Source organism: Xiphophorus couchianus, chromosome 8 (assembly GCF_001444195.1).
Source record: "Xiphophorus couchianus chromosome 8, X_couchianus-1.0, whole genome shotgun sequence".
Lineage (NCBI taxonomy): Eukaryota > Metazoa > Chordata > Actinopteri > Cyprinodontiformes > Poeciliidae > Xiphophorus > Xiphophorus couchianus.
In genome coordinates, this window is record NC_040235.1 from 15,668,372 (window position 1) to 15,696,043 (window position 27,672).

Here is a 27,672-nt window from a genome sequence, read left to right on the forward strand (position 1 = left end):
CGAGTTCAACAAGGCAAAATATTCATTTTAAAAATAATTTATTGGTCTGTATGTACACGGAAGAAAACATAGTAGAAAACTGAACAATGAGTAGAAAAGACAAAATGTACAAGAGAGTCGTCTTTACACTGCATTCAGGATGTCTGCCGCCCCGGAGGCGAAATGTCCCTCAGAGCAAACAGGCAATACTTTTAAACTGTACACAGCAGGGAGGAAGCCACGGCCGACTGTCCACCCCGTCACCCTGCAGCGAAGGAAAAAAAAACAACAAACAAAACTTCTGCAATATTCATTTCCGTAGGAAACCGTCTTGGATTCTGTCAGCATCAGTTTCGAGTGGTGTTGGTTCAGGTGAATGGGTTCGAGGTTCAGTTCCCTCTGCATAACGACTGTCGAGTTTCAACTGAAGGCCTCTGGACGTTGGAGTCTTTGGTTCGTCGAGTTTGACTGTTTTCAAGTGTGATAAAGGTCGCAGCGTAGTTTGGCTGTGGAGGTTGGGGCCCGCTGGGACTGGATTCACATTCACCGCGACACTTTTTTCTGTTCTGAGACGGGATTTCTGACAATGGGAGATTTCTGAAACAAACCGCCTTGAGAGCCGACGATTTCAACACAAGCAAACCTACAGACTGTTTTGGTCTACGATAAAGAGAAAACACAGGAGGTGGAGAACGTAAAAACATAAAGCTTAAGTAACATTTCAAACGCATTGCACATTATAATACTGCCGAAACCCTTTTAGTGCCTGTGATTGACAGCCAACGCACCAGTCTGATTATTTAAGCTCATTCTCAGTCATAAAAACAAACCTCCACTCTGCTATAATGCCAATAAATAAACAGCAATAATGAGGACTAATACGATAAAATCAGTTCCAAGTGATCACAACCGCCCGTCATGTTAATACGTAATGAACACGGGGAGAGCAGCAAACTCACTGCACCGCTGGAGAGGACGAGTCAGATCAGTTCCCTTTAGTTTACACTGATGCCTCACTGTTAACACTGCAGAGGAGGGATTTACCACAAACTGATAGAAACAGAGAAAACAAAGCAGCTTTAAGAGCATATTAGTGACTGGATGAATTGGGATTATTATTATTATTATTAAAAGCTAATTTGGGTTCTGCTTTATGCCCAATTTGCTTATATGAAAGTTTGAGAAAACAGCCGATAGAGTTCAGGGAGGTCAGGATTCTGGTACCTTTAACAGGACAACGCTGATTCCCTTCTGAGACAATACTACACACCAGAGCTATGCAGAACTCAGTGTTTTTCACAGGGGAAACTCCAGAGTGATAGTTGGTAGAAAAATAATCTCGCTGATCCAGTTATTTAAAAAGGTATGAAAATATCCTAAAACGATGAGGTATGGAAGGATGAAACTCCTCGCGCTGCAGGCTCAGACAAATCTCATGGTTTCTGAGCAAAGCTTTGTTCTGCAGTCTGCTAAATAATGTAGCATGATGCTCAAACTCTTTGAATTTACTAGAATTAAAGAAGAAAAAAGAAGCCTGGTGCTTTTCTGTGCTGCCCTGCAGCTTCCAAACACCTCCAGAAGGAGTAAAAACTAACATAGCTGACCTTTTTCCACACAGCACATTTTGGTGAAATGCTAGAGAATGTCAGAGCCAGCTGGTAGCTCAGTACACCTTGAATAAAAGGGCGGATTTAAAGATAGAATAATACTGACTGAAGTATGAACCTGGAGGGAGAGGAACTTTCTGTACGCAGACATGCTGATGCAAAATCTAATTCCAGTCAGCAGCTGCTGCTTCCTCAGTCTAAAATTCACAGGTTGGAGTCCCAGGATGGGTCCTGGCGTTCAGGACAAGGTGCAGTCATAGTTTCCCTCCTCCTCTCTCTGCTCCTCCGTTTGTTCAGGCGGAGAGTCTTCAGGCGGAGGGCGGGAAAAGACTCCGGCGGGTTCAAGCGCGGGCAGCGCCAGGCCGAGCGGAGCCGCCCCCCCTCTGCTGTCCTCGGGCCGAGGGGCAGCGACTCCGCCCGGGCCTTCAGAGGCGGCCAGCTTGCAGCTTTGGCTGGCGGGCTGGAACGCCTCGGGCTGCACCTGCTCCACCGTCGAGTCCAGCAGCTGCTGCAGCTGCGGCTGGATCAGGTTGAGAAACGGTCTGTACCCCAGGCTGGAGAGTGGAGAGCGACGGGTTAGTGAGAGAAAACAGGAACGGGATACCTACAGGTTTCAGCAAGTTAAATTTAATGCTTTTTAATGCCACCTTGAATGAAATTTAAGACAGAAAGAGCTATAAATACAGGGGATGATCAGGGAACTTACTACAATATAATCAAACATAAGAAGAACTGTGAATCTGGCTTTGAGGCAATAATAGAGGAAAAAAATCTAGTTAGCTAGCTAACCAGGATGTATTAGCATCTCAAGTCACAGAAGGCAATGAAGGTGTCAGAGTGTGACTCGAAACTTTGCCTGACGAGAAAAAGAAAATACATTAAATAATCCTACCATAAAAAAAACTAAGACCTGTGATTAACATATTTACAGGGATTGAATACCCTCTCTAGTTTGATTATGTACATTTTAAGTTTAATTTTAATTAATTCTTTTACTACAGGTTTTTACAGGAACCATGGATTTTGTTTGAACTTGCCCAAAGAAAGACACCATGTTTTTCTAAATTGAACTTGCAAAGCTGGCTGCAAAATTAGGAGTGCAAGGAACTTTAACTTTGATAATTAAATTTGTTGCTATTATCTCTATTAACTTATTTATAATTAATATTAGCACTTCTTGGAATAAATTCCCAGAAAATACTAATATAAATAGGTTATTACAGAATAGTATAACATTATTAAATACAGCGCTAACTCTATATGAAGCCTAGCAAATATAACTTTTCTTCCTCTTTACAATTATACCCTCATTTGTGTAAAACTCCTCAAAATACTCTGAAGTTTGTAGTTGTGATGTGTCAAAATGTGAAATATGTAACAGACTAAATCTGCGAGGCGCAGCCGCTGTATGAACACCCACCAGTCAGTGGAGGCCCAGGCATCAACGGCCAACAAGCCGTTTCGGAGGCTCTGTGAAGTCTCTGGAGGAACCTCTGGGCTGTCCAGGAAGCTGATCACCTGCTTGATGACGTTTGCGTCCCGCAAGATCAGACCAATCACAACACACCACTCCAAACAGCCCGCCTCCATGAACACGTGGAGGAGGTACCTAAGGGACAGGCGTCAAAACAAAGCTTCTGGTTTAAATCCCATAAATGTTTTAACTAGAAACTAAAAATAAAACTGAGACAAAAATCTGAACTTCTCACCTGAGCTGCACCTGAGACTTGTGCGGGCCTTTGTTGGCCAACTCCATGGAGATGTGCTCCAGTTCGGCCTGACTCAAGCTCAAAGTGGAGGAGTTCTCATCGACCATGGTCCAGTCGCCGTCCACCACTGAGCTGGTCTCTGTGAGGTCTGTAGCCGAGCCGACGCTGTACTCCTCCACTGAACGCAGAGACAGACATGAACAGTCAGTGCCTGAGGTTTTTTTTTTTTTTTTTTAAAGCAGGCTGAAAAGATTTTTACCTTTGTTAGTTAGCAGCGACAGGAAGGCGTCATGCGTCTGCGGTGAGTTTTGGTTGGAGTGAGCAGACGAGGCCGTGTCCATGTCTTTGGTGCTCTGCTCGAGCCCGTCCATCCAGGTGTGGTTGGCGGTCGCGGTGGAAGGCGGGGCTGTGTCCATGTTGCTGTTCAGCAGACTGTCTGCAGACTGAGACTTCAGCAGCTGCGTGCTCAGCACTTTGAGGAACGAGGAAAAAACAAAAACCATCAACAGGAGCAAGAGGAAGTTAAACGTAGCTAAATTTCCTGTCTGCTCACTGCTGCGACAGCGTTCGTTCTTCAGAGGGGAGCTGAGGCTGCCCACAGGGATGACGGGGAAGGGCCACAGAAAATCTTTGTGGAGCTTCTTCAGAGCCGAAACGAAGTCGTCGACCCGCGCCACGCGGTTTCTCTCGCGGCACAACCAGCCGATGAGCTCGAAGCCCAGCTGGGCAGAGAAGCACCCGAGGTCACGGAGACGCACCTGCTCCAGGAGGTGGCGGGCGTGGCGCCACAGCATCATGTCGATGTACATGTTCTCTGCACACTCCACGTCCCGACTGAGAGCAGACACCACAGACACTCACTGAAGTGACAACAGCTGGATGGTAAAGGTGAACATCTGCTACTAAGCTAACCCAGACTGGGTCCGTACCCTTTAGCAGACGATCCACTGGGCATGCTGAAGGTCTTCTGCAGGTTGAACTTTCCTGTAGTGATGGAATCTGCAGACTGAGACAAGCTGATGCTGCGATTTCTGAAGAACTCAAAGCCGCCGGTTGAGCTGGGTTCCTGAAGAAACAATCATGCCGTCTACTTTATTTCCACGTTCATCTTTATAAAGATATGATTCAGTAAGGAGAAGGGAAGATTTTCACATGAGTTATGAATTTGAACCACAAGTTATCAGAATATTTTATCTGGGTTCGTACAGTTTTTCCACAGTAAAATTCAAGCATTTAAGGATTTATTTCCAGGACCGTTTTATGTTTTCAGATGTACATCATCCGAAATTTTGGTAAATACAACAAGAACAAAAAAACCCCGACAACAATAAAAAACAGTACGATTAAAGAAAACAACAACATTGTATCTAATTAAATTCTCTGACCTGAGTTGATGGCGTTGGGGGCGGAGACTCCATCTCTCCTGAGCCAATGGCTTTGAGGAACCGGATCATGTGCCGACACAGGTCCCACTTGCCTTGCTCCAGAGCCGTGTTGAACAGAAGAGTGGCGTGCTGCCGGCTCACGGCTGGAACCTCCATGTTCTGGAGATGACAAGAGAGCAAACATAAAAAAAAAAAGTTCTATTTCATCCCTAAGATCCGGGATTCGCAGAACTGTGATTACATACGTAACTTTCGTTTTAGTCTAAATGGGATTGGTTTTGTTGTTTTCCTCTTTCTTACCTGCAAGATGATCAGGTAGGAAGCTGCTGTGTCCAGATCCTGAGCCATGAGGCATTCCTCAAACAGGTCTTTGGGGTTTCCCACGGCTGCAAACAGGTAGTTCCACAGAGCGTATTCGGTCTTCCGGGCACAGTGGACGATGGTCTGAAGGAAGAGGGGGAACTCCGTAATGAACTTGGCCACGGTGGGAAGCAGAGGGTCGGGAATGGGCTCCCGTGAGGTTGCCTCTTCTTCCAGCACCACGTGAACCATCAGCTCCAGGACATGAGGGAAGTAGGGGAGGGCGGCACATGACTGAGCCAGCATCAAAGCCTAGGAGTTGAGGGGGGGAAATAAAATGTTAAAAATTAGTCCTATATTAAAATTTTCCTAACCTGGTAAAAACCACAACCTTATTCAACACTTTGTTTCATACAGGCATATGCAAGCTTGTTGTATTGGTGGGCATTCATTGTATTGTTCATCCTTCATCGAGATAAATTTCTTATCATAATACGAATTTCGATTCATCCATGTCGCAATATATTTCAATCAAAGATGTTTAAAATCCTCCAAAACTGTCTGTATTGTCGGGACTGATTATTTTTCTACCTTCTCCATTGTTTGTTTAACGAGCGCATGAATAAATTTGAAAATATGATTAATACAGTTACTATGTGCAGTTTAGTGACACAAATCACACTTCTTTATGTGACTGGTGTCCTAAAGAACTATAATACAAATGATATATTTTCAAGAGCAGTATATGTGTGTATGGGGCTGTAGTTGCGGTGTCATGTACTCACAGCCATACAGTTACCTAAAAAAATTAAGTAATAAAAAGGTCTTACTTAACTATATCCACATCACCTACCCCTAGTTCGACACTGTGAAGCTTACCGGAAATTCCCTGCACTGTAAATAACCATCCCTACCTGCAAAGAAAGACGTGTGAGCCGAATGAGACAGCTATTAATTTAATATTTGGGAGCCAGTACAGACTGAACGACTTCGTTCACTTCCTCCATTGCTATTGCTAAAAGTACAGTCAGACTACACTTCAATAACGGCGCAGAAAATCAATGTCATCGTTCACAACTTCTCCTTCTGTTCACTAGAGAAATCCAAGTCAATGGGAGAAAACCCAGATGGAGATGTGAAATGAGATTTGAATTGAGCGAATTTGCGTAGGAAGGCGATAGTCAGGCTAGAGTTTTCCCATAAAGCGGGAAAAAGAATCAAGTAAAAACAAACAAACCTGTTCGCCCAGGTTGCGAACCAGTAGCTGCCTCAGGATGTGGTGGAGGTATATCTGGGAGGTTCTCTCTACTGTGCAGTAAGGAAACAGCGCCTCCAGTGGCTCAGAGGACCCCTGCAGTCCGTCGTACAGTACGGTCTCGTTGGTCGCCCCCAGCACCAGGGCGTCCTCAAACAGCACCGCCAGTGGATAGATGTTGATGTGGAAGGGCAGCATTATGCGTCTGGAGAGGAACGAGTGCGGCTTCCGGTGGTCCCTGGGGAACAGCGGCAGCCAAACTTTCATTCCCGCCTCCCCACAGGACAACCAAAGGGCCTCCAGCAGGTGGCGCTTCTTCTTGTTGGACCGACAGGTGGTCCACACGTTCTCCACGCACTGAGCCAGCACCACCGGGGGACAGAATGGTAGCTACAGGACAAAATGAAAAACGGTTAGGATTGTACTCAGTGAAAATATAAACAGAAAGAAGTTTATACTCACCAGCTTCTTGTTGACTGCCGGCGTCTCTTTGTCTCGTACCTGTGGTCCCGATCGGTCCCTCTGCAGCATGATTAACTGGCCAGCCAGATTCAACATGATGCTTTCTGCCATGCAGGCCTGACATGGAAACACACACAAACACATAGATTATCATACCTCTGGTCCCAGCTCAGAGCGTGGGTTTTAATGTGTCGTTGTTACCTGCTGCGGTGCTTTCAAAGAGATGCCAGTCTCTGTCCGCACCGATGTGAGAGTGACCGAGACCACGAGAGCTGGATGAGGGATGTAGCGAGACATGGACACCTCCTGCAGCAGCTCCACGCTAACAGATGGAGTTGGACTGGAAGAACAAAAACACATATTGAAAGTTATGAGGGGTGTTTTTGAAAAATATTTACATTTAGTCATTTTTAAACAAAAAAGAAAGCAACAATAAAAATATTATGCAATGGTTGATACTGATGCTGGTTTTCCTCAAGATTCTACAACGGGTTCTTTCCCACATTGATTTAACTTGGCAGTATGGAGATAAAATCTGCTGTGATTTGATTGATAAGATAATGCTTAACACACAACTGTTTTTCCTTGAAATTTCTATTTATGTGGCTTTTAGAGTCTAGAGGGCAACATAAGCTATGGTGGGCCAGAGTTTTACATGATAGACCGTAGTGATAATGTTACTTAATAAAAAAAATGCAACAATAAAAAAACCCCAAGAGATTTCAAAAACCGAAATAAAGTGCTAAATATCTTCATAAAAAACAGCAGTCAAGAAATAAACATCTGTAATTATTTTTTTCACCAGAGGGTGGAGGCAAAGTCTCAGTAGAAAAGGTTAAACATAAGCATTTTAGCCAGATGAAAAGGCATAGCAATCATGCAATCTGGTTTTACATCAAATGTTCTTACTGCAGCTCCTTCAGTTATATCACAGGAAGGGATTGATCAGACATTTTAGACCAAAAAGAGAGATTGGTGCACAAATGGCCAAAAAACAAAGGAGTATCGATTTAAAAATAGACATTTTAGTTTCGGCACATCAGGAACATTTTGTTCAGAAAATGATCCAACCATAAAGAAATTTGATGAGATTATGACTAAAAGAAGATGAAGTTCAGAGAGTAATACCTGTCATTCCTCTTCTCGATGCTATAGAGGCAGATTGAGCAGTCGGCTCTGAACAGGATGACCATATCTCTGAAGACGTTGAGCAGCAGCGTGTCAGAGTGGAGCTTGGTAACCGAGGCGAAGGCGTTGTCCAGGTTTGATGATCGCTGATAGAGCCTCAACTAGATAGATGAATCAGTCAACATAATGAGACAAAAAGAACTTCAGACACAGAAGTGAAGAGAAATAATGAGGCCAATTCTGCCACTGTCACCTGCTCTTGCTGGTCTGTGAAATTGTAGCATGACACCACAACAAAGTCTTTCCACCAGGCAAGACCTCCTGTCACAGTCATGTTCTGCTCCTGCAAACAAACAGTTATTTTCATCTCATCTCACAAGTTTTATTTATTATACAAAATGGGATGAGTGTCTGCTTACCTGAGTGATGTTCCCAAACAGCTTCCATTTCCTCGTGAATAAGGAGTAGTGTGCAAAGCCCCGCCTGCCTGCGACAGCCATGCATTGTCCTGCTGTGTCTATGGCTGCAAACTGCAGACACACAAACACACAACAGTAGAACGTTATAAAGTGTGGGAAAAATTAGGGATGCACCGATTTCAGTATTCTGGCTGATCGCAGATTATCAATCTTTAAAAAGTTCGACCTGTCGATTCCGATTTTGGCCGATTATTATTATTTTTTGTCTGAAATATTGCTAAATACAGCAAGAAAGTTGTTGAGTTGACAACAGTGGAGTGACTATGCCCTGCAAATGTCAGTAAACTCTCTCTCACAGCAAAGCAATAAAAGACAGTGGTTGCAGAGGTAGATAAGATTAACTTCAAAGGCACGTATCAGCCAAAAACCAATATTGGGGCAGATTTATTGATGAACCTCCCTAGAAGAAATGCTATAAAACATTTTAAATTTATCTTATTGGGACTATATAACAGAACAACACAAAAAACCACAAATGTGCTTCTCAAATTTTTTCTGCATGCCACACAATTTTATTCAGCTTCTCTCCCAGGTTTGAAGACACAGAGATTTTATCCCACATCATTCTTTCCAAAATAGATCCAGCGCAACAAGTCTGTGAACATATTTTTTCATATCTTAGTGTGCAATACTCTGCACATAATACTGGTATCTGTTGCAAGATTGTAATAATAACTGTTCTCCTTCAATGCAATCACTTTTAAAGTTGATAAAACACTGTAAAGAGATTTAATTAAGAGAATATTTCAAGTTGACACACTGCTGTGTAAATGCACTGCAAGAGCAATAAATCATATTGAAATCTATCTTATCAAAAAATTAATGACCCTGTCAAACAAATTAAATGGATATTGTTTAACTGTGTTCCAGGAAGCTAATGAAGAAAGAATACATCTAACTCCACCGAGGAGGATCATGGAATAAAAAGGATCAACATCCTGAAATCATAAAGTCAGATTTTAAAGCAATATAAAAGTCTAAAGGTGCACATTGGTTGACTTCTAATATTTATATTTTTCCTTCAGCAATGTTTACTGAACCGTTTCACAGCCAACATGAAATGGAAACAAATTATTCCTGTTCTAGTTTAAGGGACTTTTGAAATCAACTGCACACATTTCTGTTATCTGGAATGGATGGAAAAGCAAACACACACAAACACACACTCACTCACCCGTATTGGCCAGTTGCTCTCAAGGTATGTGCTGTGAATCTAAAGAAGAAACAAAAAGACAGTGAACTAAACTTCATACTGAGTGGAGCTAATTTAAAACTGCTGCTGGTGAGGCAAGAAAACACTAATTACATTCGGTTGGAAAGAACATAATATAACACAATCTAATCTTATGTTTCAGAACAATTACACATGTTTGCTTGGATCCTGCTTGCTGGTACATTCATACACTCACCTGGACCACATGCCAGTGCTTGTGTCCCAGTAAAGTGCTGAGTCCCTGAGAAAGAGAGGAGTCTGGGTTGGGTGGGTGATGCAGCGGGCTGCCGTCCCGTGGGTGCAGGTTTGTGTGTGCGTCAGAGGTGCTGTGGATTTGTCTGGGGTCCCCACAGGTCAGGTAGAGGCGGTCTTCTCCGTGGAGTAACACCTGCTCCTGGTTACTCTGTACGGTCGACGAAGGAGCAAAGAAAGCATGAATGTTTAATCTGACCGTGTGTTTGTGTGAAGGCGCTGCGGACAGGTTCTGCTCTCACCGTGCAGGGGTTGACTGTGAGCGCGCTCTTAATAAAGTGGAACTGCAGTATCCCAGCTTGCAGAGAAGGGTGAGGAGGAGAAATCATCTCCACATCCTGCTCTTCATCCTCCTGCTTTCTCCTCTCCTGTCTGCTTGGGATCACCCACAGGTGGTAGCCTTCTGCTCCCCAGCTCTGGTGAACAGCACATTATCAATGTTAGCAACCCAAAGAAAAAAAAATACCTTAACTAGCAAAAGAAGTGATTGTGTGAGACTGTCATGTAAACTAAATATTATTAAGACTTCCTTATTTTCTTTTGAACATTGTCTGCTTTGACTACTGCGGAGTCAAAACTTTGGAGAACCACATATTGCTTCAATTACAGCTTTGAGTTTTTTCTTTTTACTGGGAGAGGTTTATAAATATTGTCTGAATATGAATTTTTAAATTGTAAAACAAGTGTATTTTAGTGCGCCTTCAGAAAATAGCGCATTAAAGTACATTACAGTTTTTAGTTGGGAAAAAAATGTAGTAAAGACTCAACCTGAGAGGTAGATCATCCTTCAGTTCATCATCTACTGTATGGCAAGGTTTTGGTTAATTGTTCTTTTGGAATAACCTTGTTTGTGCTGTTCTATGCCACTGAACTAGAAATTAAATACACAAAAAGTATTAAAAATAATCAAAACTAAAACTCTGAAAGAAGTATAGATCTAAATCACTTTGGATGAACTGAAATCCCCAGCTGTTTAAGAAGACAACAAGGAGAAATGACAGACAACTGCAGATTTTTGCACTGTACTATATTTTTACATAATCACCTACTGATATATCCACAGTTATATCTAAAAATGTTTCTCGGGATCTGAGCTATCTTTGCTTTCTTGTGAGCTACCTTTGCTCACAAGAAAATAATTCACTACCCATAGCATTACTCAGATGTAAAAATAAATTGCATTTCATTTTTAGAAAAAAGCAGCATGTAGAGAGTCGCATACCATAGAGCTTATTTTAAGTGGGTCCTTCTTGGTGCCATCAGAATGATGCCTGAGGAGATAACAAACAAAAAATGCAAATATATGAAAACTTTCACCAAAAAAACTCAAAAGCAGAACTCTGCGTCCAACTCACGCAAAGTCCTCTCCCAAAGTGCAGATGAGATGCGCTCCGAAGACACTCCACAACGACAGACCGCCACACTCCCAGGTTACCATGACAACACTGTAGTCAGGTGACCAGCAAATTAGCTTGACGCCGCCAGTCTTGTTATAGATGTCTAAATGGCAAAAAGATTCAGAAAATGCATTTGCAGGGTTGCTGTAAAAAAGCTGCAGTGAAGCATTCTCAGTATTTCCATCTCATTTATTTTTGTTTGCTATTTCATATTTATCCATTATTGTATCAAGAAACTTGAAAAGTGTTAATTAGCCACTCGAATTTGGAACATTTACAAGGAACATCAAAACAAATTAATGAAATCTGAAGCAGGAGCTCACCAAAGTGTTTTGAAGATAATATGTGTACAATTTGTTTTAGCATAAACTCTTTAATAAGAAAGATAAGGATATCATGGACATTTGAGTAAAAAGTATCCACCTCTTTGGAGTTTATCTTCTTACATATTTCTTATCTTTTCTATCTGGAAGCAAACCATAAAGCTCAGTGCTGAGGCAGGCTTACATTCTGCATTCATCATCTGATTTTTGATTAATCTAAAGGCCAAAATTAGATCATTTGAAATCCCCCAAAATGACAGCTTGTCATATCTTTATTTCACAAATATTACAAAAATAGGAAAATCAAGACCTTATTTGAAATTTAAACTGAACAAAGTTGAAAATCGTTGGGTTAAGAATCCAGAAGTAAGAGCATCTAAAGGACAAAACAAGCAGAACATACTTTTTTTTTTACTATTATGCCTTCAAGCAGAGTTTGAACTGACTTTACATGAGACAGAGAGAGAAGCTTCTGTGAAAGTATCTTTGGTTGTAGTTTGATGCAATTTACAGGTTTGTGCTGCAGGATTCTGGGCAACCTGTGTCGCTGAATCATCTGGCTCTGCTGTGTCCAAATCTCATCTGTGCACTTTGATCAGAAACATTTCAGCAGTGGCTACATTTCTACCCTCCGTCAAAGCCCTATACTCTGACACATGTAAACAAGATGCAAAGAAAAGTGGCATCACATCGAGCTTGAAAAGACAAGTGAAAAGGTTTTTAACAGAATAACATATAGAGATTAGCCCAGAAAGAGATTAGCCCACCAGGGGGAGCTGTGTCTTTACACTGGATATAAAGCATCTGACATACTGTAATTTTAAAATGACATGTACAGATGCATTTGTTAAGGGTAAAAAGCAGATGAGATGTAATGGACAGTGCAAGAGTGATACCTGGGTAGTGTTTTGGTGTGAGCTCCAGTTTGTGGGACAGCTGCATCGATCCTGTCGTCGTGTCGATCATATAGACCAACACTGAACCGCTGCAACATAGGACAGAAAACTAATTTTAATCAGATAACGTGTTGTGACACAAAAAGATCAAAATGAGTCTGCAAATTACTGAACACACACTTTCTTCCACAACAACTAAGACAAAACCTGTTTCTTTCCTCCGAAACTCTCCTGCTACTTCAGATCAGACAAAAGGAAAATCACCTGATTTAATCACCATTTAACTGGGATTAAACCGTGTTTTTTCAAACGATTTTTTCTGCTTGTTGCTATTCCGTATAGGTTTTGAGTAGATCAGTTGCCGCTGCACTTGGAAGTACTGTGGGGAAAATAAAAACTTTGCATTTAGCTGGAAGGAGTTTGTGTGCACCATCAAAATGATAATACCATAATCAAGAGAGTAACTCAAAAGCCAAAAAAGGTCCAACAAACAAAGAAAAAAAATCAAAGACAATTGCCGGCGAAAGTCGAATTCATCAACAATAAATTCGTCGATAAATCCGGTCAGCTTTCAAATTGGCTTGAATAACGTTTTTGTATACAGCAGTGTATTTTTCGAGTATTTTTTCACAATACGAAGTGTGTTATTCCCAAAAACTCGTAAAAAGACGTCTGGTACGAAATGGCAAGGAGAGAAATTCCTACCAGTCCAACAAATTTCACAATCCATGAGGACATCCTGACAAGCACACACGAGGTAGCCTCGACAAACACAAACCGACAAATTTTCGCAGTGGACACACACCGCAAGGACAACAATCTCACTGTAACACACAAATGCAAGTAAACACACCCAGCTCTGCACCAATGAAAACACAGACAGAGTGCGAGACAGTAGCACAGACCTGGCGCAGCCAAAAGTCATCAGCCTGTACTTGTTGTTGACAGCCACACAGGTGCCGTCCGTCACGTCTGCTGCCCAGACTCCCTGCAGCTGCTGGACACACACAAGAAAAACTCAGAAAATACAGAAGAAAAAAATTTTATTGAAAAAGAAATCTGGATTCAGTTTTGGAAGCATAGATATCATGCTTAATGTAGAGACTTTTCCCATTAACAGTGAATCCCTGGCTAAGTTTTATAGAACAAAGTACACTGATCAGAACTATGGAAAGTGTAATTATTTTAGAGCTGCACAGCTTGTGTTTGAGCACAGTTTTTAACATCAGCAGCATGAGCAGTCGGTTTGTGGTGACAGAGACGTGAACCTGAGGGGGATTTAAGTAGTAGCTCATCGGATCAGGCAGCGGAGGCGGTTACAAGCAAATCTACATGAAGGCAGGAGCTGGAATAGATTTAGCAGCCGTATCATGCTGTTTTAAAGAAAGCATTGGGATGGCACTACACTGCCTAACAGAAAATAAGCCTCTGTTTGGTGAGACAAGCGATGAAAGCATAAAGAGGGAATTGTTTTGATGGCATTAGAAAGTGATCTTTGTGAGCGAAGGGCCTTACATCTGCTGTGATCGAGCTGCTCAGCGGCGTGATAAAGCCCAGGCGGCCATCGCTGAGAACCACAGCGAAGCCGTCCAGGGTCAAACAGTACTCCATGCTACGGATGTAGACCCCCTCCAGGTCCAGAGAGGGACCACCTACACACACAAATACGCAACACATTTAAGAGTCTGAAATAAAATGCTGGTGTGATGTTTTTAAAATTGTTTCTCCAACCTCGAGCGGACTGCAGGTCTAATGAAAAGGGGATTGTAGTGAGGCAGATGGCCTTGCGTCCATTGCTGCCGAGGCCGTCCCAGTGCAGGACGTGGAGATATCCGTCTGCCGTACAAACCAGCAAATCCTCCTGCAGAGTGTGAAGACTGAGGAGACACAAAAGAGGAGAAATTCGCTTTTTATATAAAATACAGAACAGCAGCAGACAAGTCAGTAACAAGAAGAAATGGGGTAAAAACAGTGAGTCATTCATCATCCAGCTGTATCCCGACAGTTTTACCGACCAGCTGTGATGTAGCTGCCACTGCCTCGTCTCACTGTCCTCTAAGACACATGGGAACAAACAAGCCTGTGTTTGTCCCTGTGGGGCACAGTGTTGTCTGTAAAAAGACTGAGAGGGTAGACTCAACACAACTGGGAGAAAGACGGACGGAGACAGCGGGGAAATGACGAGAACTAAAGAGTACAGGCGCTGCGGACTGATTGTGGAGGAGGCAAAGTTTTTTCACTGCAGCTTCGCAGCGGGAGACACCCACTCATCTCCTGTACAATCAAGCTGTGCCTGTGAAATGCCAAAGCAGAGCTCTCATTCAGATGACTGCCCTATAATCTTCGTCAAGTGGAAGAGATTTGGGAGAGGAGAGACGGAATGGAAAACTGACAAAGGGGGAAGCTTATTGTCAATCAGCAAAGAAAAGAGAAAATATATAACAGAGAAAAAGGTTTTATTTGATATAATTGTTTTGCTTTAATGACATGTTTTTAAATGCATCTATTTAGACTTGAAAATGACAGGAAAATAATGTTTTTTCAAAAACAACTTTGGAATCCTGCATGTAAAATTAGAACAGCAAAAATTTGAAGTTTAATAATTCATTTGTTGATATGTTTTCTATTAAATGACTAACATAAATTCAAAGTATGTTTTACTAGAAATGGAGTAATTTTAATTATAGTCAACCATTTTCAATTATCCTATATCTGTTTTAAGTTCCTGCAGAACAACTTTCCTCTGCAATCAGTTGTAAAATGCATTTGGTGAGCTGGATTATTATTTTAATTTGAATAACTGTATGTTAAAAAATAAAGCAATGTAACATTTTCTTTTCACGTTGCAATTAGGTGCTAAAATCTCTCCAAAAAAAAATATAGACAAAATGACAAAATATGAAAAAATATGAATACCTTTGCAAGGCACAGAAGAAAACAATTTTGAAATGAACCCTTTTTAAAAACAGAAATAAAAAATTGTCTTGTTGCAAGTAGACAAAATATCATCAAGTTTGAAGACAACATAAAAATGAAAAGCAGATTCATCAGGAACCTTGACAAGCTATCAGCCTCATGTCAGCAGACAACAAAACAAACTGCTTAGCTTGAAATCTTGTCAGAAAATATGCATCCTTGTTGAATCAATTATAGTCCTGACAATATTACCCATCAATCACTCTGCTCACTTAGTTTCCAACCATTGGTTCATTTTCTCAGAAGATTTCTGTAGCTGCAAAGTAATTGTAGAAACTTCTCAAGGTCTATTCCAGGCCTCCATTAGAGGGGAGAATCACAATGTGAAGCTAAATGCCTCTCATTAATCTGAATTTAGGTCAATAACCATTGATAAACTGATAGAGGGGAAACGTGAATGCAGAATTCAACATGCATATATCCAGTAATTTAAAGAATTCGCTTGAATTAAAGAGTTAATCTTATTTGTGAGCTCCAGTGTATTTTCTTTATGTTTCTTCAAATAGCATGTCTGTAGTCTCAGGCAGACAACAAAAAATCCAGACAGTGATTCAAAGAAAGTGTCTACCTGGTGATAGGAGCCTCCAGGTCCACAGGCTTCTTCATCTCCAAAGAAAGAGCAGGGGCACATTGCTCCTCTTTATAACCTGGAGTCACTTTCACACGAGGGCTTCCTCTGTGGAAACATAAACAAGTTGTCCAATTAACCTTCCTGAAAACTTAACTGTAGAAACTCCACAATGAACTTGTTTTCAACCTTTGTATCTAACCAGGATGGGGGTGATATGTTCCAACATGCCCAGTTTATCAAGGCATGCTGTCGAAGAAAGCGGCACACACAAACCATACACAATAAACTGCATACAGCTACATAAAATATGCATGGAAATAGGAAAGAAAGGAAACAAGGGAGAAAACACACATATTCCCTTACAAATAACAATAATTTGCAGCATTTTGCACACTCTCTCGAGCAATTAGCTTAAAACAATTAACCTTTTCTAAAAAAAAATAAATAAATAAATAAAAAAATAAAATATGGCACCAATTTTGGTATTGTAAAATAACCTGAAAAAAGGTTAAATTTACTAAGTAACCTATTTAGCATTCATTGTCTTCAAACAGAACAAACAAAAGGACATAAAATGTACAGGAGTTGTTGAATTGCTCTGGACAGCAGCAGATTCATATAAATCTACTGTTAATGTGTGCATCACTTACTTTGGATAGACAGGCTCGTAGAGATACTTGTCCTCTCCTCCACCCAACACATCAAACAGGAGGATGTAGCCATTGGCAGTCTGAAAACAAAGGCAGAAAGACAGGAATTGTTTTTCCATTAAAACCCTTTTCAAAAGGTGGCACAAAAGTTTTTTGATTTGTTGAACAGAAGTTCGAAAGCCATCTACAGTAAAAACTACATCTAATGATTCACACAGTTGGTCAGTGATGAGGTTTTAATCCATTTCAAGGCTAATTCAGCTCTAATTAAAAACTGTTTAACTGTATTTTTAAATTTTTGTAGAATGCCACAAGATAAGAAGGGGGATATTAATTATTCATATTAAAGATTTCTGATACAAAAAAGTCATTTTGTCAGTTTAATGGTTTAATCCTAGCAGGGGTGCCCAACGTCGGTCCTCGAGGACCGGCATCCTGCATGTTTTAGTTCTCTCCCTGGTTTAACGCACCTGGATCAAATGATGGCTCGTTAGAAGGCCTAAGAACAACACTGACTTGCTGAAAAGGTTGTTGGTACAACCAGGGAGAGAACTAAAATGTGCAGGATGCCGGCCCTCGAGGACCGACGTTGGGCACCCCTGGTAATGGTTACATAACATAGTGTTACCTTTGGCTTTTGGCTGCAGTGTGAGGGATTATGCATTGTTCACACATGAAAACTATTCCTGCAACTAGCCAGCTCCTCCTTTCTAGTGTTATCTGATCTTATGACCAAATAACAAAGATGATGCAACTGAAGAGGTGTTACTTCAACTGATTTTAAGAACAAATCCCTAATCATTGTGAGCAACTAGAAGAACAAATGGTAAGAAGCATAACTATGAAAAAAAAACACAGGCTTATTATATATTTAAAGGTCAGCAGATCAACATCAATTGCAGAATATTTAATTATTTGGCATTTCTACACCAATAAGGAAGGATGTTTCGACCGCCAGAGTTTTCTTTGACGTGTGAACTGCAGATTCCAACATGAAGACATAAACTTACCTGAGAATATGTTTAATTTCAATATTTAAATAACATATTTTCTCTCAATATAAGCATAAAAAGAAATACACAGACAAACAGCTGAACTTTTCACCTTGCCCTGACTAATCATCTTCACACAGCAAGACGGGTAGAAAGAAATATTTCTGATGCTTTTTGTTATAGCTCTTCAAGAGAAATCCAATTCACCTGAAATTTGTATCAAGTAAAAGCATTACAAAAGATGAATATAGTAAAAAAAACAAAACACATAGCCAGTAATAAGGCACTTGGACATCAAAGAAAATAATGTGCATTGTTGTGATGGCAGGTTACAAAAAGTGGGAATAAGTAAATAAGGAAATAGAAACATAAAAATCTCTTGGAGAACACTAGTTAGAACCAGAAAGTTTGCTCATTTTGTCCATTAGTTGCTGAATTAGAGCATCACTAACACTTTATACTTAATGCAACATAACATAACAATGCAAATCTGCCAGAACTAAATCACTTAAATCTATCAATTATCTTCATAACAATTAACAAATATTCCTGCTGATTTAAATGTTTTAACGGCCATTAATGAAATACAAAAGTAAAGCTGTCAGCATTTCAACATCCACTGGAGAAACTCCCTAGTCACGATGGAGTAACAGCAAGGATACAGACACACATTGCTGTCAAGGAAACTTCAGAACCAGAGCCTGTTGACTGAAACATGAAACGAAACGTGATCTGCAGTCCCTCTTCAGCGAAAATGTGCCAAGACTTTGCAATGTCTGTACATAGAAACCAGCTCTGTCACATCTGAATAAAAAGGAGTTTAATCAAGACAAACAAAGGGGGTAACTTGAGGTTTGCTAAATATTTTTGAAAGTTATGGAGTGCCACAAACTTAATAAAAAATAATTGTGAAAGGCAATGCTTTCAATTTCAAAAACTATAAGAAAAATAATTGAATACATACAAGTTTAATGTCAAGACGCTGGACCATATTTAATGATTTTTCAAACTGAAAAAAAAAAAAAAAATCCACTAGTCATCACAAAAGGTTTTAAACTACATCAACAAAAACCAATTAAGATGTAACCTCAGTTTATTTGAGACATTCTGATGATCAATCTACTTACTATCAATCGTTTTACTGCTAAAAGATCATTTAGAAAAACAACTATATATTTTTTTTCTTAAGTATACCCTTTCATTGTTGAACAGTTTCTGCAACATGCGACAAAATCCTCAAGTTTTTACCAATTTAAAAACTCACATCTGGAAATCCTTTTAGATCTGAAACAGAAAAGGTTTCTCACACATTTGTTCTATTAAAAGAATGGAATAACAATTTCTATAAAAAAAAAAAACATTTAGGATCAGTGTTTTTTTTATACATTTCATTTCTAAAATTTATTTCAAAAGCTCACTGGTTGCAGAAATCAGAGTTACCACTTCAATCACCCCCTGTCTTTCATCTGCAGTTTAATCACAGTAGAACAGCAATTACAGGTGCATTCTGCTGATGGGACTTTGATTAGGTTCATTTCGACTTGGTAGAGGGAATAAAAGCTGCAAATGAAAGAAAAAGTAAATACAGAAAGAGGGCTTCCAGGACACCTTGTACTTTCTATGTGATCATATATGCGGAGATAATGGCGTAGGAAGAGGCAGGACGCCAACTAGAGTCCCACAAATATGTAGGCACTGAAGTTCAAAGGCAATCAGTTGCTCAGCAGAGGGAAGATTTTTGTGTTTTTTTTTCATGAACACTCATCAGTGTTCAGGCTGTGAAGCAAGTGTCTGTGAAACATTAAAAAAGAAATGAAAAAAAGAACCCTACCTGTTTGATCAAACAGCTAAAATATACATGACCAAAATCTGATAAACCCTTTTCAATAAAGTCGAGGAGACTTAATAGTTTTTTTTCTGATAACACTTGGTGGCAAGGGTTAGCATTCCTGACATGTATGATTTAATATTCTTAACTTAACCCTTCTAGACTTAATGCTGTGTCTGAAATAAACAACATCAAAGGTTTGACCTCATGCTAAAGTTGGAAAAACATAAAATGAAAGAAAAAAGCTGACTTCAGGCAAACCAAGAGAAAGACTTGGGAAGACCTTGTAGAGAAACTGAGAAGTCAGCAGAATACTATACAGTGTGATGCTGTATCGAAGCCTCTCTCTTAGACGTGTCTATACTCGTCCCAGAGGTGCAACAACACACACACACACACACACAAAAGCTTACAGGCAGCTGCTACTCTTCTCAAAACTGGGAAGACAACAAAGCAGCCGCACTCCTTCAGCTGCAACAGAGCATCATTTAAATCCATGCAAACTTCGTCGTAGCTGCAAAACAGAAGCCTCTGGTATGAAGCGAATCAAGTTAAACAGTTCAAAAGCAGAGCACAGATGTGAGACGCGTATCTGACAAGAGTAGGACTGAGAGCACCCTGAAAGCACACAGCTGTCAGGTGTGCTAACCAAGAAGTCTAAACACATTCTTCCATCACCGCTAAAGAGTACAGTCAGGTTACTCTTATCACTGCTGCTGAAAAGGCCAGCTGTATTTATGGCCGAGCTAATGCATTGTTATTGTGCTGCATCATGGACGTTCGGGCCAGAGATCAGAACCTGTGGGCCGCTGCAGAAAGATATTGACACTACAATTAGAAATCAGCCTACTATTTCTAAACCGTCTATTGTTCCTCAGAATATTGCTGAATAATGGAGAATTAAAACTGCTTCCTTTTTTCCCCACAATGTAATGCATATGTGAATGCACACTATGTATGTACAGGAGAAAACCTGCAGAGAGATCCTGGCAGATTATACTTTACTGAGCAGCGCCTTATGAGAGTCTAAAAACAGAGAGGAAATATTTTGGCCTCGGAATGATCCCAAAGAAGACGGAAGAAAAGTTCAGTGGTGAGAAGTATTTCCTGTATTTCAAGATGTTTTTTTCTTTAAAGTTCCTTGAGTTATTTTTCTAAAATCTTTAACTTCATTCAGTCACTTGGCTAAACATAGATGCTGGCCATAGTTATAAAGGGCGATTACGTTAGCGTTGGGGTTTGTAGGGTGTGTGAGCAGCCTTAACATCTGGAAAACAGCTGTTTTTTTCAGAGTGAGGACAACTGTCTGGGAGAGCCTGACTTTACTTAACTCTCTCTCTCTATAACAACAATGCAAATCTTGATGTGAGAAGTTGTCGGTTTTTGAAAATAACGGGGGAAAGTATTTGTACATCAATGTACCTATGAACTTAAACAGACTCCAGAAAAATGAAAGAAAAAAAAACAACAACTCTGATGTTCAAATCCATTTGTTAAACGATAAGACAGCATATGATGGATAGGAAACATTTCAGTGCATTGCTCAGCAGAGCAGCTACAGCCTATTTGGCAGTTTCCTCGATTCTTACATTACACGCATTTTTAATCAAAGCAAGTACTTTGATGAGAGCCTGTTCAGTGCAAAAAAAATATCTAAAATGAATACATGATCGTGCTTTATTCACAGCCAAGATAAATCTATCACAGTCATACAAACTCCGCCCCTTAAACCTTGAGGAAATAGACAAAACTAATATTCTGGAGACAAGCGGCTAAGCAGGAAACTGTCCTTAATCTGGGAGTAAACACTTAAGGATAAAAACTAAGTAGAATTAGGTGGTAGCTAGTAAACATAACTAGCTACATAACTAGCTATGAGTACCATAGTTACCACTTAGTTATTTTATGTAGGTAATATTTTTATGAAGTACTGCTACTCATAAAGTATTCTTAAAAATCAGGTAATAAGTGAATTAAAAAATTCAGTAAAGAAAAAGATCAAAGATATGTTTTGAAATTTTTTTCTTTATGACTTTCAACATGTTAAATAAACTCATTTATGCAGTGAAGGCAAAAAGAAATATGTAAAAAGGAGAGAGTAATAATTTATGAGGGAAGTTGCTGAGCTCAGTTTGAGCAATATTGCAAACTACAGACACACATCATCAGCTCTCAGCATTTTAAAGTCTGAATCAGTATCTGAAGAAAGCGCTGAAGAACAAAAACACATGCTCACAATAAACAGCTTTGCTGTCTTTAATCCATGGTCTTATTGCACCTTGCGTTGCGCACCAATAAGTCACCCACATCCCACGCTTCTGCTATGTTACATTAAAACAACAGCTTTGATCAGTAGAAACATGCAAAGTCCAGCCGACAGACCTGGTGGTTTGAGATTGTTCTCCAAGACGCTTCAGACACAGCTGATGCAGAATTTAACTAAAGATGAGCAACATGTTCTCTACAAACAATGCAACCCGTCCGTTATAAAGTAGTAACTCTGCTCAAGGTGAGGACTAGCTCTTACTGGCTCTTCTATGCACTACATAGCGTCGGTGTTAGACATACCTGAATAATAAGCTGCATAATAAGTAAAAAGAAACTGAAATTTTCAATTTCAGGTCATTTGAATACAGTAAAAACAGAAAAATGAGTTATTGTTGAAAAAATCTAATTCCAGCCTCCAGCGCTGTCTGACTCCCACTGGGTTTTACTAGATAAACTAACACAGGAGCTCAGATTGTAAATTGTTGTTTTAAAATGGACTCACCTCTAGAAGTAGTTTTCCAGTAAGGGTTTTTTAACAACTAATTTCTATATATTTTTAATGCATATTAATAAAGAAAGCAATTAGCTATTTTTTTACTATCAAATGTAACACTCATATTTATCATTTTATGAAAATCAAACTGATTTCTGATGTTTATAGTTTACTCTGAGGCTAACTACAACCATGAAACCACTGAAACGTCAGAAACAGTCAAACCTAAGCTGTGTTTGCAAAGGTCAGGTTGTGAGTAGAGATTAAATCCAGATATTTTAACTTCTTTACCTACTCCCTGCTGCCTTGAGACCAGACGAGAATGGGAAAGAGTGTGAGTAACTTCTTTTCCAGACACATTTGCTGCATTCCTTCATGTATATTTTCAGCTCACAATAGGAGGTAAAAACAAAAAGCAAGAGCAGAGAGAAGAGGAAACAGACCGACCTGATCAAGGCAGAAGCTTATCAAGCTTTTTGTCTTCCTCTATTTTATTGACTCATTTTGAAACAAACAGATTTTTCATTTGTACAATCATGTTCTGTTGCTATAATATTAGATTAGATGTTAAAAAAAATACTTTCAAACTAAAAACCCAAATGATCTTGAATGCTCCCACACTGCTGGCCTTTCGCCTTTCTCTGTTTTAAAACCTGACAGACAAAATGGCATCAAGGATATTAGGTGTTGTTTTGGGACAAACAATGCTGTAACCACACCTTCTGTCCTTGCGTTGTTGCTAGCAAATGCCTGCTCGCTACTTCAATGGTCACAAAAGTGTGGGTGTAAAAAGAAAAGAAAAAAATAGATGATGCATCCCAACGTTAAAGAGAATAATACCTTTCCCCCCCCCCCATCTGTTTTATCTGATAAGTAATAAATCAGCTCAGGATTCAAGATGGCTTTAAAAATAGCCTCAACGTCAATAAAATTACCTAAAGTTACTCCTACCTTTGGATCCAACTGAAAATGAAAGCCATGTGATGGACTACAGTGCAATACCTTTGTTTAAACTGTTTCACTTTGAGTAGACTCAATCAAAACCAGAAAGTGTAGTGATAAGCAGAGGACAAAGTATTGAGATTATGCAAATACGGTTCAGTAAAGGCATTCAAACATCGCAATATGATTTTACTATTTTGGTTAGACACTTATTGGTTGTTACTGCCTGCATTTTGACTGTTTTTGTAATGTTACTGTGAACCATTTTCTGTGCAGCATTTGTCCAAAGACTACTGGCTCTCTACTACTACCTAAGGGGGATTCTTTCTAAATCTCATTATTGACCTGAAAGCTAAAACACACAGAGTAACCAGTCAATCTGGTCATGAAGGATTAGGAATATTGGTGGAGAGAGAGCAGAAACCAAAAAGACAGCAGATAAGTGGAGACAAGACAATAGGGAGTCATTTGGTGTTAAACCAGCTCACAAAGGCAAATAGCTGGGCTGCTATTTTTGTTTAATGTAGGCTCAAGCCTGTATGGAAGTTCATGTTAAGTTTTTCCACCAATATATAGCAGTCTGTGAGTGGGTGTTCAACTTGTGTTTTTTAAAACAACCACAAACTCAAAGTCTGGCAAGAACTTTGACAGTCCTCATCATTTAACAGGCTGCTATTATGCAGGGGAAAAAACACAGTTTGATCTGAAGAAAATGCCAATAAAGCTAAGTTTGCAGTAAGTTTACAAAAGCAAATTACCAACAGGATATTAGAAAAGGGTAAAGCCTAATCAATGAAACTAAACATGAGAACGGATGAAATGTCACAGCGTACTTACCGCCACAGCTACCATGGAGTCGTCTGGCTTCCATTCTGCTTTCTGGTAATAGCCAAACTGGGCCGCTGCCTTTGCAGACTCAATGTAGCTGACTATCAAAACACTGGGCTGTGTGTGAAGAAAAGAGACATGGAAAAGAAAATGAGTACTTTCAGAACACAAGGAAACACAGAAAACTAAATGCCTCATGATGTCAAACTTTTCAGCCTCCATTCAACTTAAGAGCAACAAAAGGTTATAGTTTTTTGTGTTTAGTCATTTTGGTTAAGTTTAAAAACATAGTTCTTGGTTAAGGATAATTAGTGATTTTAAAATGCAGTGTTTGGGGTTGTGTTAGGGTGGGACTTCTCACTCCAGCAGAGAAAGAGTATATTTAAGAAAGCACCAGGAACACTAAAATAAAAAACATCATAACTTAGATTAACTTTTTTTTTTTAAACATCATTGCTTGCATAGATTAACTTTTAAAATACCATGTTGAAGTAAATAAACACCAGAAGGCTAAGATTTAAATCATTATTCAAATAAGCTAGGACGTTCTTAGTATTATGGGTATTGTAAAATGTAAAAGATGCCAATAAATAAGTCACTCACTCTGTATTAAAACTGTCCTACTTTGTTCTTCATAATTTGAAAGTCGCAGATTGTGGCAAATTTGGAAAACCTGTTTTCAGTGTGAATGAAAGCTTGACCCCACTGTGCTTTTCGTACTGAACACATACATTTCTAAACCACCTCAACACAACGGTACCACCACAGGTATCACATCTGCACTAGGATATTTCATGACAATCCACTGTAAATTTTAAAGGTTTCTGTGCCTCCACCATGAGTTTTAGCTTTCCTGTGGAGGAGGAAACAATCAGAAATTTTATCTGCTTATCAACAGTATGAGAGGATTTCTTGTAAAACTGTAGCACACCACAGAGCAAGCCATTTGGCTTAATTTTACCCCAGCATTTTACCCCAGCAAAGTTTTTTTTTTTTTTGCTCTGAAGCTCAATTTTATTTTATAGGTCAAGTTGGTCATACTTAACGTGCTTTGTTTTCGTTTTATCATTTCCCATGTCGCATCAGCAAGACTGAAATATGCAGTCACTGTTGGTTAAAAAAATAATTGCCCTCAGTCTGTGCTTTGAAAATATCCAGAACCACACATACTTATGTGTCTGTGTGACAGAATAGAAAACATTTATCAATTTGCTGCTCTACTTCACAAACGACTGCACTGCACCTCAGCTAAGCTGAGCTGCCCGATTTCAGACTGCGGCTGAAGACACATGAAACTAAAGAGAGAAAAGATCCTGAATAACAGTTCTGAGAGCATACAAATTTCTGAGTCCATCTTGCTTTAATGCTGCAGACAGAAAGGGAAGGGAAGCAAGACATGCTCTAAATCCTGGGTGTGTCTCAGGAAGTTAACAGTGACCCCTTATCCATTGTTACTGCATCTTAATAATATACAAAAGATCTGGAAAACAGACTGCTATAAACAATGTGATAGATTATTGGTTCAAATAACTTCCTTTAAATGAAGGTTTTAGTAAACATCAGTGATGGGCTTCAATATATAAATTTGACTTTAAATAAGTTGTACAACTTAGCTGTTCTCTTAGCATAAAGAAACTAAAATAATACTGATGTTAAATATTACTGTTGCAGAACTGCAGAACCCAGTTTTAAACAGTACATTTTTAAAAGTTAATTTTAGGGGCCTTTATAGAACATTTATTTTGATAGGAAAGAGGGTGAAGAAAGAAGAAGATATGCAGACAGCAGCCAGGGACCACGAATCACTCCCAGTACTGTAGCCTCTGCACATGGTGCGTCTACGCGACCATTTGAACCAGCCAGCTCCCCAAACAGTACCTTAGTACTGTTAATACTGTTAAAGCTTAATACTAAGCAGGAATTAAGAGTGAGAAATTGAAATTAATGCAAATCTCAGCAAGTCAAAAAGCTTCCAACACCTGTTTCAGGCAAGAAACACATATATTGTGAGGTAAAGGCAAAAAACTAATGTGTTTTCATCAAATACTGTTTGGCACTAGGACTAACGTGCAATATTTTTTGTTTTGATCCAACTTCCATGATTTTTTTAGCTGTTTTGTTTTGTATATCTTTTCAATATACCTAGAAGTTTATTTTATATTCCTTTTAAACAAAAAAAGGCCAACCACAAACTGAGTATGCAAATCAGTCTGTGGTTAGGAGGATTAAATACAGGCTAATGGTTACCATGCAGCATTATGTGATGTCCCTGCTCAAAAGCACATTAACGAATTAGTGAATGAATGAATGATTTCCTTTTTTTTTTTTTGCCACAAATTGTCTGTGTAGTTTTTCCGCCTAAATTAAATAACCTATATGTTGTAAAGTCAAAGACAAAAACACTGGTATGATGTTGGACGAGCTATCTTGTATAAACACCTTTACATCCTCATTTTGATTCATCTGACCTGCTGAGACACAGTTATTACTAACTATAACAGTAAAATCTAATGTTTTTTGTTCCAAATATTTTGTCTACAAAACCCAACTGAAGGATGAGATGAGCACAAAGGTATTACATCTTTGAATAGTAGACTATTACACATTCTGGATGGATATTACTGTAAACTATGAATTTTAAAAACAGGCTCTTACGAATAAGTAATTGGACCTCTGACAACTGGATGAGAGACAGCACAGTAGAACCATCACTCTACACAGGTGTGCGGATATACGGCACTCTCAAATGACGCAAAACAACGTCACTTGTCATCTCAGTGGTGAGTGTACAGGTGTAACCATATGCTAACACATCACGGTAAAAAAAATCTCACCAACCCATGCCTCACTTCTGTAATCTAAATTACCTAGGTTTAAAAAAAAAAAAGTTCTCATAGATATACCCACATTACAGCCATAATATAAAGAAAATAAGCGGCTTCCAAATAACGAAGCAGCTTAAATAGTCTGTCGAATGTTTCTTAAAATGAAACTAGCACTGCTGGCATTGTTGTTATCTGGTCAGCTGAGTTTTTGAACATGACTGACACCGGGCAGCAGCTTCACTCAACTTACCCGAGAGAACCAGACGCTGAGCTGCGTCTCTGACAGCAAGGCGAAGTAAAGCCTCTGGGAGCTGGGCTGGATGTGAAAGGGCTCCTCGGCACTCCTCAGCGGACAAAGCAGCCTCCGGGGCCAGCCGGTTAGAAAATACATGACGGCTGAAACTCCCTCCTCAACTGCAACAGTGCGGAGATCCTCCTTAAATAGTTTTTAATCTCGATGACACATTAGCGGCCGTTTTCGTCAGATTAAAAACTTTGGAAGATTCCAGCCTTTGGCACTGCGCAGGTTATCGGTACGCAGATGCCATAAAGATAGATTCAAGCAGCCAGTGAAGCTACGCGGCTAACTTGAAGCTACTGAGCGGTCCAAGGGAACCCAGAGTTCCCGAAAACAAAAGCAAAAAGAACCGCTGCGTCTCCACTTAGCGTCCAACTGTGAGATGCAAGCATCAAACGGGTCGACTAACTTTCGCTCCCAGTGTCGTATCAATTATTTCGGTGTTTTGACCAGAGGTGTCTGTTCACGGCTAAGAGTCCAGTCTTCACTCCACTCTGCCTCACCGTCGCCATTTTTACAAGCGTCTATCCGACTTAACGCTGATTGGGCGAGACCGAAGAGTTTGCGTGGTGTTGAAATGTGACGTCAGCTTTGTGTTACGTGAGAAATGCTGCGA

At 39.8% G+C, this 27,672-nt stretch overlaps 1 protein-coding gene across 2 annotated transcripts; it reads right to left on the reverse strand.

Moving 5' to 3' along the window:
• Positions 1–21: 21 nt before the first annotated feature.
• Positions 22–27,598, reverse strand: ric1 (RIC1 homolog, RAB6A GEF complex partner 1). 2 transcript variants are annotated; one of them, XM_028024843.1, is made up of 27 exons: positions 27,009–27,598; positions 23,943–24,050; positions 16,583–16,662; positions 15,930–16,037; positions 14,117–14,262; positions 13,901–14,037; positions 13,291–13,379; positions 12,386–12,474; positions 11,125–11,269; positions 10,992–11,040; positions 10,012–10,185; positions 9,714–9,920; positions 9,479–9,517; positions 8,245–8,355; positions 8,079–8,168; positions 7,826–7,986; positions 6,899–7,037; positions 6,698–6,814; positions 6,218–6,625; positions 4,981–5,292; positions 4,681–4,839; positions 4,225–4,361; positions 3,849–4,129; positions 3,555–3,767; positions 3,296–3,473; positions 3,007–3,195; positions 22–2,140 (listed from the first exon to the last, which is right to left on the reverse strand). In XM_028024843.1, exons 1-27 carry the CDS (start codon positions 27,147–27,149, stop codon positions 1,825–1,827), a joined length of 4,323 nt encoding a protein of 1,440 aa, XP_027880644.1. In that variant the 5' UTR covers positions 27,150–27,598; the 3' UTR covers positions 22–1,824. The 2 variants fall into 2 exon arrangements, with proteins under 2 accessions (XP_027880644.1, XP_027880643.1); XM_028024842.1 differs by having other exon boundaries at positions 13,291–13,382.
• Positions 27,599–27,672: the final 74 nt, after the last annotated feature.

Excerpts from the sequence above, each read along its gene's own strand:
- ric1 (XM_028024842.1), bottom strand. The coding sequence starts at position 27,149 with ATGTATTTTCTAACCGGCTGGCCCCGGAGGCTGCTTTGTCCGCTGAGG. Across the intron at positions 24,051-27,008 it reads TCAGCGTCTGGTTCTCTCGG|CCCAGTGTTTTGATAGTCAG; the intron begins GTAAGTTGAGTG and ends CTTCACACACAG. Across the intron at positions 6,626-6,697 it reads CGGCAGTCAACAAGAAGCTG|CTACCATTCTGTCCCCCGGT; the intron begins GTGAGTATAAAC and ends TTTGTCCTGTAG.